Raw genomic sequence first — 20,586 nt, forward strand, 5'->3', positions numbered from 1 at the left:
CATGTGTCCAACCTTTCTTTGATTTGTAGCCTTTCTGGGTCTTTGTTAAGGAAGTTCTGTCCTGCGCCAAGGAGCCCAAGTGTTTCTCCTACTCCTTCCTTTCGTGTTTTCAGGGTGTCTGTTTTGATTTCAAGGTCTTTAATCCATTTGGAATTGATTTTGGTGCAGGGTGATATATAAGGATCTAGTTTTAGTTTGTTGCATGTGTTGAGCCAGTTTTGCCAGCATCACTTGTTAAAGAGGCTATCTTTCTTCCATACTATTTTTTTAGCTCCTTTATCAAAGATTAAGTAGGCGTAGTTCTGTGGGTCCATTTATGGGTCTTCAATTCTGTTCCATTGGTCTTCAGGCCTGTTCCAGTGCCAATACCAAGCTGTTTTTATTACTATAGCTTTATAATAGAGCTTGAAATTGGGTATTGTAATTCCTCCAGCACTGTTCTTTCTGCTTAGGAGTGTTTTTGCTATTCTAGGTCTTTTATTTTTCCATATGAATTTCTGGATTGCTTCCTCTATTCCATTAAAGAATGGCTTTGGGATATTAATGGGTATTGCATTGAAATTGTAGATAGCCTTTGGCAATATTGCCATTTTGATTATATTAATCCTCCCAATCCAGGATCATGGGAGGTTTTTCCATTTCCTTAGTTCTGACTTAATTTCGTTTTTTAAGCTTTTAAAGTTCTCATGAAAGAGGTCTTTCACTTCTTTGGTTAAGGTTATTCCTAGGGATTTTATGTTTTGGGGGGCTATTGCCAATAGAGTTGCTTTCCTGATTTCAGCCTCGGTCTTCGGGTCGTTAGCATATTGAAAGGCCGTTGATTTTTGAAGGTTTATTTTATATCCTGCAACTTTGCCAAAGTTTTGGATCAGCTCTAGTAGCTTGGGGGTAGAGTCTATGGGATTCTTTAGGTATAGGATCATGTCATCTGCGAAGAGAGCAAGTTTAACTTCATCTTTTCCTATTTGGATCCCTTTCATATTTTCTTCTTGCCTAATTGCTCAGGCTAGGGATTCTAGTACTATGTTGAAGAGCAGGGGAGAAAGTGAACATCCCTGCCTTGTTCTTGATTTTAAAGGGAACGGCTTTAGTTTTTCACCATTTAGAGTTATGCTGCTGTTGGTTTGTCATAAACTGCCTTGATTATATTCAGGAATGTTCCCTAGAATCCGTTTTTCCAGGGCTTTTAGCATAAATAGGTGCTGGATTTTATCAAATGCTTTTTCTGCATCCAGAGATAAAACCATGTGGTTCTTTAGCTTGCTCCGGTTGATGTGGTGGATTACATTAATTGACTTGCATATATTGAACCAACTTTGCATCCCTGGGATGAATCCAGTTTGATCATGGTGTATGATTTTTTTGATGACCTGTTGAAGTCGATTGGCCAGAATTTTGTTGAGAATATTTGTGTCTATGTTCATCAGGGAGATTGGTCTATAGTCCTCTTTCCGTGATGAGTCTCTGCCTGGTTTGGGATGAGGGTTATACTGGCTTCATAGAATGTGTCTGGTAGTGAACGTTCTCTTTCAATTTCATTGAAGAGTTTGAGAAATATTGGTGTGAGTTCTGTTTTGAAGGCCTTGTAGATTTCTGCAGTTAAACCATATGGACCTGGGCTTTTCTTGGATGGGAGATCATTTATTGCCGTTTCTATTTCAATACTGGATATGGGTCTGTTTAGAAGGTTTAAATCTTCATGGTTGAGTTTGGGGATATCAATTTTTTCTAGGAAATCATCCATTTCTTCCAAGTTCTCGAATTTGTTGGCATAAAGGTTTGCAAAATAGTCCCTTATTATTTTCTGAATTTTGGTTATTTCTGTGGTGATGTTACCTGTTTCATCTCTTATCTTGTTTATTTGAGTGTGCTGCCTTCATTTTTTGGTCAGGTTTGCCAGGGGTCTGTCTATCTTGTTGATTTTTTCAAAGAACCAACTCTTTGTTTTGTTGATTCTTTCGATGGTTTTTTTCGTCTCTAATTGATTTAATTCTGATATGATTTTAATTATTTGCTTCCATCTATTGACTTGGGGTTTGGCTTGCTGTTCTCTCTCCAGAAAATTAAGGTGCTTCCTTAAATTACTGAGTTGCTGTTTCTCCAGTTTGTTGATGTATATACTCAAAGATATAAATTTTCCTCAGAGTACTGCCTTTGCTGTGTCCCAAGGAGCTGACACTTTGTGTCCTCAACTTGGTTGTGAGTCCATAAACATTTGAATTTCCGTTTTAATTTCTTCAATGACCCACTGATGGTTCAGCAGTGTGTTGTTTGGTCTCCATGAATTGTAGGATTTTCTGTGGTGTCTGCTTGAGTTGAGCTCTAATTTTATTCCATTGTGGTCTGAGAGAATGCAGAGAATGGTTTTTTTTTTTTTTTTTTTTTTTTTTTTGGCCAGTCCTGGGCCTTGGACTCAGGGCCTGAGCACTGTCCCTGGCTTCTTCCCGCTCAAGGCTAGCACTCTGCCACTTGAGCCACAGCGCCGCTTCTGGCCGTTTTCTGTATATGTGGTGCTGGGGAATCGAACCTAGGGCCTCGTGTATCCGAGGCAGGCACTCTTGCCACTAGGCTATATCCCCAGCCCCCAGGGAATGGTTTTGATACTTCTGAATTTGTACAGAATTTCTTTGTGCCCTAAGATGTGATCTATTTTGGAGAATGTTCCATGTGCTGCGGAGAAGAATGTGTATTCTGTTGTTGCTGGGTGGAATATTCTGTAGATGTCGGTTAAGTCTAGTTGGTCTATGCAATTATTAAGATCTGTGGTTTCTTTTTTCAGTTTTTGGCGTGTTGATCTGTCCAGAGGTTATAGTGGAGTGTTAAAGTCCCCAACTATCAATGTGTTTGGGTCTATGAGTGTTTTTAGAGTCAGTAGTGTTTGTTTGATGAAGTTGGGTGCTCCTGCATTTGGTGTGTAGATATTTAGATTGGTTATATCTTCCTGTAGGAGAGATCCCTTTACTAGTATTTAGTAGCCTTCTTTGTCTCTTCTTACCTTTTTTAATTTGAAGTCAATTTTGTCTGATACTAGGATTGCAACTCCAACCTGCTTATGGGTGCCATTTGCTTGATAGATTTGATTCCAGCCTTTCACTTTTAGAAGATGTTTACTTTTGCTGGATAGATGTGTCTCTTGGAGGCAGCAGAAAGATGGATCTTGATTTTTGATCCAACTTATGAGCCTATGTCGTTTGATTGGAGAATTAAGTCCATTAATGTTGACAGTTAGGATTGAGAGATGATCATTTGTTCCTTTCATTATCACTATCTTGTTTAAAGCTGTGTCTTCCCATTTCTTGATCTGATGTTTACTATTTAGGGTTCATTTCTCTGTCTGTATTGGGATCTTGATTATTTTCCCTGTATAGTACATCTTTGAGGATTTTCAGTAAAGCTAGTTTGGTGGAGATATATTGTTTCAGTTTTTCCTTACTGTGGAAGATTTTTATTTGACCTTTGGCTATGAATGACAGTTTGGCTGGGTAAAGAATTCTTGGTTGGTAGTTATTTTTATTTAGTGTTTGGTATACTTCATTCCAGGCTCTCCTTGCTTTCATGGTCTCTGCTGAGAAGTCTGGGGTAATTCTGATTGCTTTTCCTTTATATGTGATTGTTTTCTTCTCCCTAACAGCTTTAAGGATTCTTTCCTTGTACTCTACTGATTCTGTTTTGATCACAATGTGTCGGTGTGATGTCCTATTCTGTCTGGTCTGTTTGGGGTTATAAATGCTTCTTGTATCTGTATAAGCCTTTTTTTCTGGGTATTTGGGAAGTTTCAGCTAATATTCTATTAAATAGATTGCCTATCCCATTAACTTCTTTCTCCAAGTTTTCCTCAGTACCTATTATTCTTAAATTGGGCTTCCTGATCCTGTCTTGAATCTCCTGTAGTGATGTTTTGTTGATTGGACTGGATTTGTATTGACTTTTGATCTTTCTCCATAGAATCTAAGGAATCTTCAGCTCCTGAGATTCGATCCTCTGCTTCAGTTAATCGGGACTGTAGGCTAGCTACTTGATTTTGAATCTCTTTTCCTTCTGACTGGTCTTTCCTGATGATTTCCATGTCATTTCTTAGGTCTTGTATGGACTTCTTTACTTCATTAACTTCATTACTTTGGTTTTGATTGTTGTCTCTCAAATCTTTAAGCTGGGTAGCTATCTTTTCATTTGACTCTTGAAGTTCATTTATCTTTCTATTTGTGGATGCCATGAAATTCTCCATTATTTTTTGCTTTGCCTCCTCACGCTCTAGAATAATTGACTGAAGAGATTCAAACTTTTCATTTATCATGTTTATCAGTAGACTTTGTAGAGCATTTTGGGGGTTCTCTTCTATGTCTTTGATTGACTGCTCTGCTTCCTGCTTGTTTTGATTGGGGGATAAGACTTCATTGTTTGCCATCTTTCTTGTGTTCCTTCTGCCCATTTGAATTGGGAATGCCAATCTACAAGCACCTGTGAGCACCGTTTAAGACCCAAAGCAGCCCTTATCAAGCACTGTTGTGTAAATCTTACAAGTTCACAATTATATACAGATACCTTGTCTACCTGTCTATAAAATTAGATTTGGTGTTCCTAAAGAATACAATTTCAGTGTAACAACCGATCCTGGGCCCTGTATTCAGTACTTACTTATTTACTGTTACAACTCTATATGAAATTCTTGTTTTTATATTAAGTTCTTTTAGGACTGGCTTTCTCTATGAACCCCTTTGATTCACTCAGATTAATCTGGGATACCCTCTATCCAATAACCAGGAGTCAATGGAACCTAGAGGTCCAGGCAATAAGTCAGGAGGGTAAGTTGGAGGTAGTAAAGAGAGTAGAGTAAAATATATTGGGGCGGGTGGTGATTTTGGTTTAGTTTCAGTGACGTGGAAATGTGGAGAAGAGTAGAATCAGTAGAAAGAACAAGGTTAAAATGACAGACAATGGTGAGTTAGCAGTAAAGAGTGGAGGTGTTATTCATAGGAAAGTAATTTTTATAGAAAGAGAATGCAAAGAGAGAAATACAGAAAAAATACTGGAAGACAGATGCACAAAACAGAGAAAATTTATTTTAAAAAGAAAAAAAAAATAACAAGGAAAAAAAGCAGAAAAGGAACAACCCAAACAAACAAACAAACAAACAAAAACTTGATAAAACAAACCGGTAAAATTGGAAAACAAACAAAGAAACCAACAAAAAAACCAATGACGTTTCAGAAGTGAAAAAATTAAAAAGAAAATTAAAAAAAAAAGTTTAAAAAATGTTTGAAAAGAAAAAAAAAATGGAGTCCTCCTTGTTTGGGTGGTCTTTCCCCAGTCTCTGGTTTCCTTGCAATGGTCTGCAGTCTACTTTCCTGATTGGCTGGTTTGACTTGATTTCAGTTTGCAAGGGGTGGATCTGTTATGACCCTTCTCCCCTGTTGGTGCAATCCTGGGTCTGTGTGGTTCGCACAGCTTGCAGGTAGGCCTTGGGCTTCCTCTGTAGATGGGGACGTGAGCAGTCTCGGGAACTGTGGCTCCTCTGTCTGCTGTGGGGCCGCTGCCTTTGATGCCTGGCTTTGAATAGGCTGTGGACTCAGCAGGGCGGGGCACCTCTGGCCTGTTTTACCCGGCTGAGAATTGCTTGCCTGGGGGAGGCAGCCTCCTTGGCAGAGGTGGCTATGGAATGCAGCTCTGTTTTGGGCTGGGAATTGGGCTTTCTCTGTGACGGGACCATTTAGCTGTACCAGGAACTGTTTGTTCCCCCGTCTGGTGTTTCTGTGCCCCCAGTAGCTGCTCGCAGCTTTCGCTTTAAACTTAGAAATTCCGGCGGGCAGTACAGGGCACCTCTGGCTAAGCCAAGGCCCAGGACTTGCCTCCCGCCTGGGCAGGGGGCGTTCTCCTGGGCAGAGCTGGCTCTCACTGTTCAGTCCCTCTTGCCCTTTTCAAAGATGGCTACTTTGACCTCACTTTCCCCAGGCCCGCTTTAGTTCCAATCTGGTCTGACCCTATGCCAGTGGCAAAGATGGCACTTTGCTCTGGCAGTGGGGGAAGGGCTGCCTTCCAGAAGATGCTCTGTGGGCGCGAGTGAGAATATCTTTCGTGGGGTACCCACTCTTTCTCTACGATTTCAGGTCGTCCATGCTCAGCCGCTGTCTGGAGTATTTCTCGCTGGTCTATGCTGTGTGTTTTAGCTGTGTGGAGTGCGGGTTGCTGTGCTGGGCGCTGTGCCAGGCGCTGTGACGCTGCCCGGAGCTCAAATCTGTGTTTTCAGATGAGCAAAGTCGATTTTTCCTTCCTGGCCAGAATCCCTGTACTGTTAGAACTTACTCTGGCTGTCTTTCTAGGAGTAAAAGTTTCTATGGGGTGAGAAAACTGCGATGTCGGAGGGAGCTCAGCTAGGGCTCTGTTGCTCCTCCGCTCTCTTCCCGGAAGTCTCAGCTGAGTTTTTGTTACTTGGCTTGTTCAAGATTTTTGTGGTTCTTTTTCAAAATTTCTGTGTAGATCTACACAAAAGTCTATATGAAAATCTATATAAACTTCCATTTGAATCTCTAATATACCTATGAATAGGGTGAAAATCCCAGGAGGGAAAACAGGCACTGGTTACCAACTGTGATGACAAGAACAAATTCAGAATCATTGACACCAAAACCTAAATGCTCATTACTTCAAATGCTTATGGCTGTCACTTGAACAAGATTTAGTCACAAATCTAAGTCGTTTCATGATCTGTTTTAATAAAAATGACACTGCCTTTTTATTTGTCTTCCTTGATATAGAAGGAGAACATTAAATTATGGGATTTCTACAGAAGCTTTCAGCACGTTATCCCTATCTTTTTTTCAGGGCACAACCATATTGCCATCTCTGACATCTGTGCTGTATGACAACAAGGAATTCCCTAACCCAGAGGTGTTTGACCCTGGCCACTTTCTGGATAAGAGTGGGAACTTTAAGAGGAGTAACTACTTTATGCCTTTCTCATTAGGTAATAGTAGGTCATTTGTGGGTATTTCAGATATTTAAAGATCCAATGGAACTTTCATGATACCAGCTTTGGGGCTGATAGAATAGCTATGTGTATATAAGAATCTAGATATAAATAACAGAAAGCAAGATTTTATTTCTGTGGGAATCACAAAGTGTGTAAGGAGGAAATTAAAAGTCACTTGTATTTTAGGTATAGTATAAGAAGAGTGATTCTTAGCTACTGAGAGCCTCATGGTATCAAACATAAATGCTCATGGTGCCTGGGAGAATGACCAAATGAGTGCACAGCTAGACCTGAGATAAAGGAGGTCAAGAATCAGTATAAAGGTCATAGACTATCAGACTGGAATGGGAACCACTAGTGTTGTGGTAGTTAATTAGAAAAAATAGGTAGAATTTGAAGTTTCAAGTACTGGAAAAACATTTGCATGAATTTGATATTCAATCAAGATTTTAAATAAATCATTTGTTGAGATCAGATGTGCAGACTAAGTGTCCCTTTTGTCTCTCTAATCATCCATTCATCCATCCACTCATCCATCTACCCAGTACATTATCATCACTATTGTGTGGTCTCCTCATGTCAGTTACAAAGGGAATGTGGTCACAGTTATATGTGAAGATTAACCACTTTCTTTGTGTTTCATATTCAGGAAAACGGATGTGTATGGGTGAGGGCCTGGCCTGCATGGAGCTGTTTTTATTCTTCACTACCATTTTACAGAACTTCAACCTGAAATCTCTAGTTGACCCAAAGGATCTTGTTACCACTCCAGTTGTCAAAAGAGTGCTTTCTATGCCCCCCAAGTACCAGCTTTGTTTCATTCCTGTCTGAAGGAGAACAGATTCTCTAGCCATTGCTGTGCCATCCCCTGCAACCTACCTTTCTGGGAATCATTCACCTCCCCCCTTCTGCCACATCCCCACCCAGGATGCCTTCTCTGTCCTACTTTCATACCTCCTGATTTCTGCAAGAAATGAGCATTAAAGTGTTAAAACACGTGTCCTGCTTTGGTGTTTCAGTGCACCTAAAATAATGGCTTGAGATATGCTTTTTATTACATGTTCTCACCTTTGAACCAAGCATAAACAAATGCTTCCATATTTTTATTCATATATTCTTTTTCTTAATTTTTGTTTTTTATTTTATTTTTTATGATTGTATATTCTGCACTACATAGTCATTTATGGATATTACTTTATTATGTATGTCATTTTTGGTGTTTTATTCTGTATTATAGATAGGATTGTATATTCTGCATTACATAGTCATTTATGGATATTCTTTTATTATGCATTTTATTTTTCGTGTTTTATTCTGTATTATATGTTATTTTAGGCATGATATATCACATATTCATATAACTACCACAATGATATATCCTATATCATTATATAGTCTGCATTACATAGTCATTCATGGATATTACTTAATTATGCATATGATTTTATTGGGGAATGCAGGCATTTGTCCAATATTCAGCCATAGAGGACTAGGACCTGGGGAGAAATGGGGGTCACCCCCACAACCAATTCTGAGGGGTGTTGGGGGGAAACCCCAGTCAGTGGCTCATCACGTCCATCCACACGTCCATCTCAGAGTCCATCCTTCCATCCCCAGGTACCTAGCCTCAGTTTACCTCTGACCCACCCCTGCCACTCCTTCTTGGGTCTTGAATTGGGGTCTGGTCCTTGAACTCAGGGCGGGAGCCTAGAACTTGGGGCCGGAGCCTGGAACTCAGGGCCTGAGCCTTGAACTCTGGGCCTGGAACTTGAGGCCTGGGCCTTCAACTCCAGGCCTGGTCCTTTAACTCAGGGCCTGGGCCTTGAACTGGGGGCTAGGCATTGAACTCAGTGTGGGGGCCTTGAACTCAGGGCCTGGGCCTTGAACTCTGGGCCTGGGTCTTGAACTCTGGGCCTGGGTCTTAAATTAGGGTCTGGGCCTTGAAATCACAGCCTGGGCCTTGAATTTGGGGCTTGGAACTCGGGATCTGGGCCTGGAACTCGGGGCCTGGGCATTGAACTGTGGGCCTTCGCCTTGAACTCGGGGCCTGGGCCTGGAACTGGGCCTGGGCCTTCAACTCCAGGACTGGGCCTTGAACTCGGGGCCTGGACCTTCAACTCCGGTCCTGGGTTTGCAAAGAACAAAAGTACACGGGCTGGGGGGCGGGTTCTTTCGTTGATGCCGCTCTGTTTTGAGGCTGGAGTTGAAGGGAGGGTAAACTGAGGCAGGAGGAAGGGAAGGAGGGATTATTAATGTGGGGGAGACATAGAGGGAGCCCCTTGTAGGGGGTGGAATCTGACTCAGTTTCCCTTCTGTGTGCGGCTGGCTGTGTGGCTGTCCTGGGCCCTGGGTTTGAATCCTGGAGAACAGGAGAGGTTACCTTCCCCAGGGAGCACGCTTGGGGCTGGGTGGGCATCCATGGGGGGCTGGCAGAGGCCCTCCTCCTCCTCCTCCTCCTCCGCCCCCCCATGTGGTCATGGACGCCCAAGGGATGGGGCACAGGGCCAGGCCGCACACCGCCCACCCGTGGATGGCCAGGGACAGGAGGAAGCCCTGGGCTGGGTTCAGGATGCCCTGGAGGGAAGGAAGAGGGAGGGAAGGAAGGAGAGAAGGGAGGAGGAGGGAGGAGGGAGAGAGGGTAGGAGGGAGGGAAGGAAGGAAGGAGGGAGGAAAGGAAGGAGGGAGGGAGGGAAGAAGGGAGGGAGAGGAAGAGGGAGGAAAGGGAGGAAAGCAGGGAAGGAGGGAAGGAGGGAGGGAGGGAGGGAGGGAAGGAAGGGAGGGAGGGAAGGAAGGGAGGGAGGAGGGAAGGAAGAAGGGAGGGAAGGGAGAAGGGAGGAGGGAGGGAGGGAAGAAAGGAGGGAGGGAGGGAAGAGGGAATGGAGAGAGGAGGGAAGGAAGGAGGGAGGGAAGGGAGGAGGGAGGGAGGGAGATAAATCTATTCATATATTCTATATATGACTTTTTTCTCTCCAAACACAATGTCTCCTGCAACCCTCACCTAGCTTTTCTATTTTTCAGCTGTCCTTCTTTCTTTCTTTTCTCCCTGTGTGGTTTTGTCTTGTTTCTCTATGCTTTCTGTGGTATGGTTTGAATGCGTGTTCTTGTGCATACTGGGCAGGTGTTCATCCACTCGGGCCGTGCTGCCACCTGTTTGTGCTCAAGGTTATTCTTGCGATATGTCTCAAAGTTTTTGCCTGGAGCCAGTGTTGGACGACAGTCCTGCCGTCTATACCTCCCAGGAAATTGGGATAATAGGTTCATGCCACGACACCCAGCTGGCGTGATGAGATGGTGTCTCACTAACCTATTTCCTTGGGTGACCTCAAATTCCAAAACTTCTCCACCTGTTGAGTAACTGGGATTACAGGCATGTGCCACCCACCCACCTCCACAAGAAAGTTGTGTTTCAAACAATACAGATATGAGAGAAATGTAATGACCTTGATGTCTTTATTCACATTCCATCTCAAATATACTACAATGAAAATCTAATGCATTTCAAATTCTACTAATCATTTCCTCTTCCGTGTTGAGGTGCATGAAATGAGACATTATCTTAGTAGTTACTCTTTCCAAGTTCATTTCCTACAGGATGTCATTCATGGCAATAGAGTCTGGTTGCACTTGTATGTCCTTATTACACAAATGTATATAATACATATCATTTGCTCATTCACAATAAATTTAATATGGTTCCTTATAAAATTGGCCTTGTGGTCCATTTTTTAAAATGAAAATACAGCTCCTACAAAGGAATATTTCCATGAAAGTCCTCAAAATGAAACAGGAAATTAATCGAATGGTCAAAACAGAAGAGGAAATAAAAATAGTTACTAAGCAATAGCTTAAAAATTAAAACTATATTATGAACGCTTTCAAATTTTCCTTACTGGAAATGAACCTGTAAGTGTTAGAAAATGTGTGGCTAAATATGTGGTTTGTACAGATACACGGCCCACCTCTTCACAGTGCCCTGTCCTGAGGATCTCATTTCTACTTTTGTTCTTCCTCCATTATAACCACCCCAGAGTCTATGTGCCAGTTTTTCTTCTTTTTTATTTTACCATTAATAACGCAGGAGTGTAGTAAGTGCCTTCCTTTTCATATACTTCAAATTCTAGAAGTGTCAGGACACTTAGCTTTAATATCTTTTGTGTTGAGAGATTAACTATACACATATCAGGTATATTACAAAGTTTACCAACTTCATGTTTATGATGAAAACTTGGAAAGTACTTCACTTTCCTAGAGCTCTAGTTCTTATGTCACCGCCGTTCAGATTGACCTTCAACAATGTCTACTGAAGTTTTTCCTTTGACTCTACTGTGTCAGCATCCAATTTTTCCTTTGTACTTTCCTTTCACACTTGGTTGAATGAAACAAAATACATGTATTCACATTGTAATTATTTACTTTTGGAATCCCTTAGTTCTTTGTGTTTGTTCTGGTTTCCATGCTACTTTGGGGAAACTTCATTTCCCCTAAATTTTGACCTATGTATCAATCTTATTTTTCCCTTAAAATCCTAAAATACCTCTGTCTCTACCTAATACTCTAAACTTCACAATGAAAATCTTCTGAGCAGATTTATTTTTGCATCCTTTCTGCTAATACACTGGTTTACATGTTGTTTTGTGTCAATACCACAATGCTTTCGTTACTGTAGCTACATTTTGACGTGTGTGTGTGTGTGTGTGTGTGTGTGTGTGTGCCTACACGCACACCCTTGTATACGCTGTCCCTGGGATATGAACTCAGGGCCTGGGCACTGTCCCTGAGCTTCTTTTCCTCAACTCTTGTGCTCTACCATTTGAGCCAAAGCTCCACTTTCAGCTTTTTGGAAGTTAATGGAGACAACTTTCCTGCCTTGGCTTGCTTCAAACCTTTATCTTCAGATGTCAGCCTCCGGAATAGCTAGGATTACAAGTGTGAGCCACTGGAAAATGGCTACGTTTCTAATTTTATTTTATTTTTTGTGTTTGTAAACATTTATTCTCTTGAACTGAAAAAGGCTTACATCAGCACACATTGTATAGCCTTGCAAATTACACCGAAATTGAAAAGAAGGTTCCTATGTGCAATGAATTTTTGATGTCCAGTAATCCACTGCAAACAATAGAAACAAAATTTAAACCACTTAAGAAATTTCCAGCACTCATCAAAGGGCATTTCCATAGGTGACCAAAAACAAAAAAAACAAACCAACAACCAAAGGAGAGGAATGCAGGTTAAGTGGCATTTAGTTATTAGAGAGACACTTAAAAAATGGAAATATTTTCCTGCCTTGGATGATTCCTACTTCCCCTTTGAATATAAGTGGTTTGATTAAGAGGCAGTAAGAACATAATTTACTTTACACTTAACATTCATAATACCTAAGTGAATAAGGACCCTACAAGGAATTTTGTATTTTCTGAAAAAAATGTCTCTGTGTTTATAGAGATACTGGGGAAGAGTAATCTTCTATTTGAGGGCTCTCCTTAGCACCCTCAGCCCCTCAAAAAGATGTACATGGTTTTGACTTGGTTATTCCACTCCTGTATTCTTTTTCCCCCAAATTCTCAGTTGGGTCATACTGTGCTGGCTGCAGAAAGAAATATAGGTTGCAGCTGGTTATAAGCACTTTGAAGAATAATTTGCTGTACAATAGAGCTTTGGATCTGATACAAGAATTCAGAAATATAAAACAAAATAACTATAAAAGTTAGGAGGAATTTGAACAGCATTCACTTGGGGAAAGCTGTATCATTCCTATGTAGATTCCTCTAGTCAGTGGGGTAAAATGTGTAACTTTTCCTCCTTTTATTGGATCACTGGCCTTCAAAAGCTATACCACAATGACCAAACATTCTAGGAGTCTCTATAATGTTAAGAGAAACTCCAAATACCAAGCCAATCAAAGATGAAAGAGGGCAGGGGAGCCATAGACTGAAGGATCCAACAGGGGCTGCTACTGAGGACGTGCCCTTTCCAAAATGTGAAAGTCGCAGTGCTTCTTGCTTCTTCTCAGCTTAAACTTGTTAACCGAGTTAATTTGTTTCTTCAGTGCACTCTGTGCAGCCGAAATGGAGGGGAATGTGGCTAAGACCGTGTACGTGGAAGCCAAGTCACTGGGTTTAGAGCGTTCAGAGTTGACAGTGCTGTTTCTACTGCCACAGCAAAGAGGGTGACAATGCAGCTGGGGCTGAGACTGGGTCCTGAAGCCACCGGATCTTGGCTCCAATTTTAAAGAGTTCCTCCAAAAGTTTCTCAGCTTCCATGCGAGTTATTCCATCAGGTAGTTCAGTAATTTCCAAGACCTTGCCAATAACTGCCTCTCCTGCTCCAAGGTCTGTGGATGCAGCTTTTTTAGCTTGTCTCCTTCCTCGGTTTCCACGTATGCTGTCAGTCTGACCCTGTTGGTTTGGAATGTGTCCATGTAGAACTGCAGGAGGGTTGTATTGCAAAAGCTGGCCAAGTAATGGATACCTGGCATCTCCCTGCCCAGGAACAAAAGGTCTAGAAAACTGGGACATGATGGAAAGTGGTGGTCCAGATGTACGTAGACTTTTTAGGGTGGACAGCTGAGCTGGTGCTGGTGACTGTGCTGGTGAAATAATGGGACTGCTGAGTCGAGGGTTATGCTGGACAATATTGTCTACATCACTAAATTCCACACACTTCTTCTGTCCTCTCTGATGGTCACAGTAATATTTGGTTTGCTTCCACTGAGGGGGTGAGTGGGCATGAGATTGTGGATTGTTCTGTACATTGAGCTGCATCATTACCATTCCTCCACCAGGTGGCAGCACACTGGTGGCCCTGGAGTGGCTGGGAACTGCATGGTGATGTAGTTCCGAGGAAACTACTTGTTCTGATCCTGGATGTTGCAAGAAACCCACTGAAGAGCTTAAATTATTTTGTTGGCCAGATGGAATGATGCTGTAGTAAACTGGCATTCCTGTTATGGGCATAGATCCTTGATTAGACTGATTAGGAAACACAACAGGCTGTTGGTAAGTCTGATGGGCAATTCCTTAAGAACCTTGAGGCAGTGAAACCTGATATGATGGAACTGAAGGATAGGGAATGACTACTCCTTGAATCTGATTCCCAAGGCTGTTGGGTTGGCCTCCAACTAGGGTCTGACTCTGGGGCTCCTATACTCCAACTATTTCTTGGTAAGTTTGCTGCTGGTTGGGCATTACTTGAAAACCTTTCTGCTGTGCAGGCTGTGGGAGTGGTTGGTTTAGATGTGAACTGTAATGGATAGAAGGGACAGGGCGATCCTGAGGCTGATTGAAGTGAAAATGGCCTGGAGCCTAGTAACAGGCTGGCATCTGTGGTGAGGACTGTTGAATATATCCCTGTTGCTGGAGCACAGGTTGGCTGACAGGATGAGCAGAGGTAGGATAGGCAGCTGAAGGGACTGGCTGCCAAGGAGGTAGTGGGGGAACTGGAGGTAGTGGTGGAGGTAGAGGAAGATGTGGTAGGGTGCTGCTGTCATGATGTCAGACTGCTGGGGAGACTGAAGAACAACAGTGGACTGAACATTGTGGCATGAGGGTCAGTACTATCAGCAGATGGCTGGCGGGCAAGACTCATGTGGCTGAACTGAGAACCAAGCTTATCCTGCTGTGAGAAAATGTGATTAGCTGCTGGTTGTTGAGGTGGTAGGGGTGGCAGAGGTGGCTTCGGAGGTCCAGGCACTTGGGATCTGTTTGTTGAGTAATAGGAGGATTATACACAACTGGACTCCCACCTGGGTTTATGAAGGGCTGACCTGGAAGAGGCTGCTGGATGTGAGAAAGAGAGCCTATCAATGACCCTATACTACCAGAAGACTCAGAACCTGTTTTTGAAAGCCTGCCTATACTTTTGCTACTTCCAGAACTATCACCTCTTGTCAGGACTGAGATTCCACTAAAGCTGCTTGCTTTGGTTACAGCAGGCTTCAAGTTTCAGAGGGAGCTATCTGAATCTTTGCTGCTCCATGGTCGTGGTTCTGAGTATTTTAACTCATTCTCAGTGCTGCTTTGATGGCTCTTTGTTGATCTTACTGAAGCATCTTTTTTTTTTTTTTTTTTCAGTCCTGGGGCTTGAACTCAGGGCCTTGACACTGTCCCTGGCTTCTTTTTCTTTTCTTTGTTTTGTTTTGTTTTTTCCAGTCCTGGGCCTTGGACTCAGGGCCTGAGCACTGTCCCTGGCTTCTTTTTGCTCAAGGCTAGCACTCTGCCATTTGAGCCACAGTGCCACTTCTGGCCGTTTTCTATATATGTGATGCTGGGGAATCGAACCCAGAGCTTCATGTATGCAAGGCAAGCACTCTTGCCACTAGGCCAGATTCCTAGCCCCCTGAATCATTTTTATTAACTCTAAATATCTGGTGCCTCTGCTGGGTGCTACTAGCATCCTCATCTTGGATTCTTTTGTCAGTAATATAATTCTTTTGGAAACACAGGGAATCTTGGGAATATATTTGATCTCTAGCTCTCTGGTATTCTTCTTCTCTTCTATAGATTTGCTTCTTCTGTCATCTTTCAAATGTATTCTCATCTGGTTATCATCCTTGTCAAAGCTAGAGTTATCTCTCTTAAGGGTATATTGTTTCTGAAAGTCTTCACCTTTATCATCCTTAATATATTCATTAAATTTCTGATCAGGTATTCTTGTATTGCTTGTTTTGTTTACTATAATGGACTTTCCACTCGGATCAACATTGTGGTCTAATCCAAAGTAAGTGGTTACTCTATGTAATAGCATCCTATGGTAAGATGTCATTGGGGGAATTTTTTTACATGGAGAGTCATTATTACCAATAAAATTTAAAATTTCTTGTTTCAATTTCAGCAACATCATTCTGTCCCTGGAATTGTTTTTTAATGTATTTACTAAAAATTCATGTAGATCTATGCCAGTTGAATCAGTGTATTCTTGACTGGAATCTCTTGATAACATTTTTCTGGATTCATCTCTTGAGGGCTTCTCCTTGTTTTCAAATGATTGTGTTAACTGGGTCTGAATTTTTTCATGCAAATCAATATTGTTGTCAATACAGTGTTCATTCTTCTATGCCAAAATCTTCCCGTTGTTTTCTGATTTGATAAGATTTTCAACTCTGGTGGCATCTTTCACTTCTGCCTCCAAATCCTTCATTGTTTCAGTTTCATCTTTTATAGTAACAGTATCTGACATCCTCATCAGCAAAGGTTATTTTAGAATTCTACAAGGAACTTGAAGCCTGATGTGTCTTATGGATTTGGGATTGTGATATTCCACAAAAGTAAAATAAAATAATCCAAGCTTCCTTTTCACAGCTGTCAACCAGGATAACAATTATATTGAACCATCTGAAATCTGGCAGGAGGAGTCTCATGTCCTTGTCACCACTGTAGATTCCTAGGCTGAAATGGACTGTCTTGGATCAAATATATCATATCTTCCAGTGGCCCAGGTCACTGAGGAGGAGGAGGGGGAGGAGGAAGAGGAGGAGGAGTTGGAGTGGGGTGGGGGGGTGTAAGGTGGGGCAGGGTGAGTACAAGTCAGAGTCTTAGGAAAGGGAATTAACCCCATCACCAGCTCCAACACCCTGGTGGCAGTATCCCGCCCCTTCCCCCATTTCTAATTTTAATAGTAAAATAATCCACAAAATTATCTGACTTCCATTTTCTGATCTAAACTATTTTATGTGATTATTTGAGTCACATACATAATGACTTCTTGCTTTGTCCTAGCTACAAGGCTTACCAAAGAAATGAGTTCATTCAAGTTCTAACATCACAGCAAACATTTTTCACCTTTATTTTCTGACTATAACTGCTTCCATGATTATATGCATGACACAATAACTTACTGCTTACTTTGCCCTGGATACAAGGGTCACAAAGACTTGGGATTATTCAAGTCCTAATGTTATCAAAGCAAACACTTCTGACCTCCATTTTACTCAGCTGCTTCTATAAATATTAACTAAGTTCATGTTTGTTCTAAAAGTCATGAATGTGGTTGAATCACGAAATGTTATAACACAATAATAAACTTTCTTGAACCTATTGAAAGTGATGTTTTTCTTTTTATTCTTTTACTTTATATTCTTTTTGGTTAGCATGCATTGAGTGTACATACTGATGGTTTTCAGATGATATTTCCATGCATTCATACAGGATGTATATTCCTTGAGACACCAAGACATACATGGTGCCCATAAGTATAATCATTCTTTTCAATTCATTTCCACATTTGAATGTGAACACGCCACACTTATCTTTCTGGGCCTGGCTTACTTCAAAATATAGTTCCATCCATTTTGCTATAAAGGACAGGTTTTTACTCATCTTTATGCCAATACAATTCCCCATATACTACATTTTCTGTATGCATACACCTGTTGAAGGACAGCAGGGTTGATTCTATCTTAGATGCTGCACGAAAAAACAAGTGTACAAGAGTCACTACTGCTAAGCTCCTATAGTTTTATTTGGACATAGACCCTAAGATAAAGGACCTAGATTATATGGTCTATTTTTAGATATGAATTTTGTTTTTTTTATTTTTATAATACATTTTTTATAATTTAGTAACTAGTTTTTTTTTTTTAATTTCAGCTAAGTAAGGCTGTTTGATAGCACTCAGAAACAACACAGTGATGGTAGTTTTCCTGATTGGTTTGTAGTCTTCAAAATTTTTAAGGTGGGCTGGGGATATGGCCTAGTGGCAAGAGTGCCTGCCTCGGATACACGAGGCCCTACGTTCAATTCCCCAGCACCACATATACAGAAAACTGCCAGAAGCGGTGCTGTGGCTCAAGCGGCAGAGTGCTGCTAGCCTTGAGCGAGAAGAAGCCAGGGACAGTGCTCAGGCCCTGAGTCCAAGGCCCAGGACTGGCAAAAAAAAAAAAAAAAAATGTAAGGAGTTACTTGTATGAGGTGTCTGTCAAACCAGTAAGACCGCATTTATACATCCATCATTTTCAGGATTGTTGGTAACCTGGGCATATTTACCCCAAATAACTTTGCCTCCTTGTGTCACTAGGCCCAGCTCACTCACGTTCACCTCAAAGACTGTCCCTTTGGTAATGACACCCAAAGTTGTATAAAGTGGAGATGAGGGATTCTTTTTCCCACCAAGTATTGGCAGGCAAAAGGTGGCTTTCAGTTCAGGATGTGTTATGTGGGCTTTCTTGAAACGTAAGCCCATTGGTCTGATGAACCTTTCATATTTAGGAGGCTTTCTTGTAAAGGCATCTCCAACAAAGCAGACTTTAGTAACCATCCTCTTCCATGCCTTCTTTTTTCTCTTTCCTGTACGAATAACTTAATACTTCTGTTTCTCTCTGGGCACGAACTTTGGGAAGAGGGACTTCCCACTTTCCCGCTTTCTCTTTCCGTTTTTGTTTAATCATGTTGGACAGCACTTTTGCTCGGAACTGCCCTTCTCTGTCCAGCAGATAGGCAGGTACTGCTCCCTGAGGAGTCTTCTCGTCATCCTTTTGTTTTGTGTTTCTCTTTTCATGCATCTTGATGGTCTTTTTCATTTGTATTTTCTCAGCATGGCGCTGTTTGTGGTAGAGCTTAGCCTTCAGTCCAATCATTTTTTTGGCCTTCTTTGACCATTCATGAGCCTCTCGGCTTTCTTTCTTTCTTTCTTTTTTTCTCATGGTAATCCAAACGATATCCAGAGCGTTTATGGTGTAATTCAATATATTCGTTTTGTGGCATGGCAGAAGCCGCGGGCCTGCCGGGAGCAGTTCCCGGAGGACAAGGGCGCGCTCAGCGTCGGGGGTCCCCGAATTTTGTTTTTTGATTGTGGGGCTTGAACTCAGAGCCTGGGCTCTGTCCCCGAGATGTTTTTGCTCAAGGTTAGCAGTCTACCACTTTGAGTCACAGCTCCACATCAGGTATTTGACTAGTTAATTGGAAATAAGAGTCTCATGGAGACCTCAGCCCAGGCTGGTAGTGAACCATGATCACTTGGATATCAGCCTCCTTAGTAGCTAGGACTACAAGTGTGTCCCTGGCCCCTGGCTTAGATCTGTAATTTTTAAAACCTTTTTTAGGCTATATATACATATATACATACATACACATATAAATATACATATATATACACATATATATACATACACGTATATATGAATTCACACATATATACATACACGTATATATGAATTGCAGATCAAATTGCAGATAGAGCATGCTGCTTATTGTTGTTGCTGTTTGTTTTTTGTTTTTCAGTCCTGACGCTTGAACTCTGGGCCTGGGTACTGTCCCTGTGCTTCTTTTGCTCAAGGCCAACACTCTACCACTTGAGCCACAGTGCCACTTCTGGCTTTTTCTATTTATGTGGTGCTGAGGAAACGAACCCAGGGCTTCATGCATGCTAGGCAAGCACTCTACCATTAAGCCACATTCCCTGCCCTACAGCATGCTGTTCAGCCCCAGGAAATGTTTGCCACAGAGAATGCTCACCCCTGAGTATTCCCCTATATAACCTGCTTTTGAGGGACTTGGGTCCCCATCCCAAACATGTGGGATTTGCCTTTAAAAGATTTGGACAAGCTGTATTCTGGGCTGCAGATATCTGGGACAGGAGTCTACCTGTAGTCTCTGGCTGTCTAATAAAGACTCCTGATATGGCCTCTCAAAATGAGGCTTCTCTGTTTCTTGTGATTGAATTCCTGTATAACATTTGGAGGCCCCAGTTAGATCCCAGTGTCAAGGGGAGCACCTGGGTTTCTGGAAGCCACTAGCACATGCCTTCAATGAGCCAGTTGCCAAGGGAAGAAAGACTCCAAAGGACAAGTGCTAGTTGAAATCTTTCTCAGGGCCCATTGGCTTTTCCAGCACTCCAACAGCCAGCTCTTAGACACCTGCCACTTGGCAGTCTACAAAATTTTGTGGAGTCACTCAGGAGACCTCCAGAGTAAGTTTCTGTGTTTCTCCAGGTTATTTTTTTTTTGTCTGTTTTCTGGGGATTGTTCCATCTGAAACTGTTGGGGTAGGGGAGTGAACACACTCAAGACCCCCATCAGGCCCTCAGCGTTAGTGATGAGTACAGAGGCTTTGGATTCTGCAGAGATAGGAGAGCTCCAGATCAGGGCTGCCAAGCAGGCTTCAGCTTTTGTGTTTCTGTCTTGGTCTTGTCTCATTCATTTTTCTTAAGAACTGGTACCAGTTTGTAATATGGGCTCTTTTTTTCTGTGCGGTTGTTCTTTATTCTTTAGACATCTCTATGGGTGAGAGTCAAGGTTCCAGCTTCTAGTTTGGGGTCACAGGGCTTGCTATATCTCCTCTGCTTGGAGCCAGTCAGAGGCTGCAGCAGTCGGAGGCGGGGCATGAGTCACCAGAGGCCTGGTTTGGACCACTAGTTAACCTTGGTAGTTTGGAAGCTTACTCCTCCTCCTCCTCCTCCATCTAAGGGTATTCCAAGGTCAAGTCATAAGCTAACATGCCTTGCTAATTGCCTATTTTTGCAGGATACTTGGAACAGGGCAGTGGCTAAGTCTTAACATCTAAGTGTTGGCTAGCTGTAAGAGTAAGAGCTTCTGCTTGCTTGTTGGCAAAAGTCTCTAAGTTTTTCTAATTCTGATCACGTGGTTCTATATTGCTATAGGCAAAATGTCGCTTGGCACTGAAATTCCA

The 20,586-nt window shown here is 42.0% G+C and overlaps 1 protein-coding gene and 2 pseudogenes across 2 annotated transcripts in view; 1 reads left to right on the top strand and 2 right to left on the bottom strand.

The window, feature by feature from the left end:
- The window catches only part of LOC125346232 (cytochrome P450 2C9-like), a 56,117-nt gene that overhangs the window by 11,683 nt on the left and 23,848 nt on the right, over window positions 1-20,586 (top strand). The window contains exons 8-9 of one of the 2 annotated variants that reach the window (XM_048338628.1): window positions 6,820-6,961; window positions 7,617-7,818. The exons of the other annotated variant lie outside the window; for it this stretch is intronic. Of the exons in view, the coding sequence (XP_048194585.1) occupies window positions 6,820-6,961; window positions 7,617-7,798 (324 nt within the window). The 3' untranslated portion in view covers window positions 7,799-7,818. Of the gene's footprint in view, window positions 1-6,819; window positions 6,962-7,616; window positions 7,819-20,586 lie in introns of those variants that run through there. 2 annotated transcript variants of the gene reach the window in all.
- Window positions 12,918-16,203, bottom strand: LOC125346229 (annotated as a pseudogene).
- Window positions 17,854-18,676, bottom strand: LOC125346247 (annotated as a pseudogene).

Source organism: Perognathus longimembris, chromosome 2 (assembly GCF_023159225.1).
Source record: "Perognathus longimembris pacificus isolate PPM17 chromosome 2, ASM2315922v1, whole genome shotgun sequence".
NCBI classification, from domain to species: domain Eukaryota; kingdom Metazoa; phylum Chordata; class Mammalia; order Rodentia; family Heteromyidae; genus Perognathus; species Perognathus longimembris.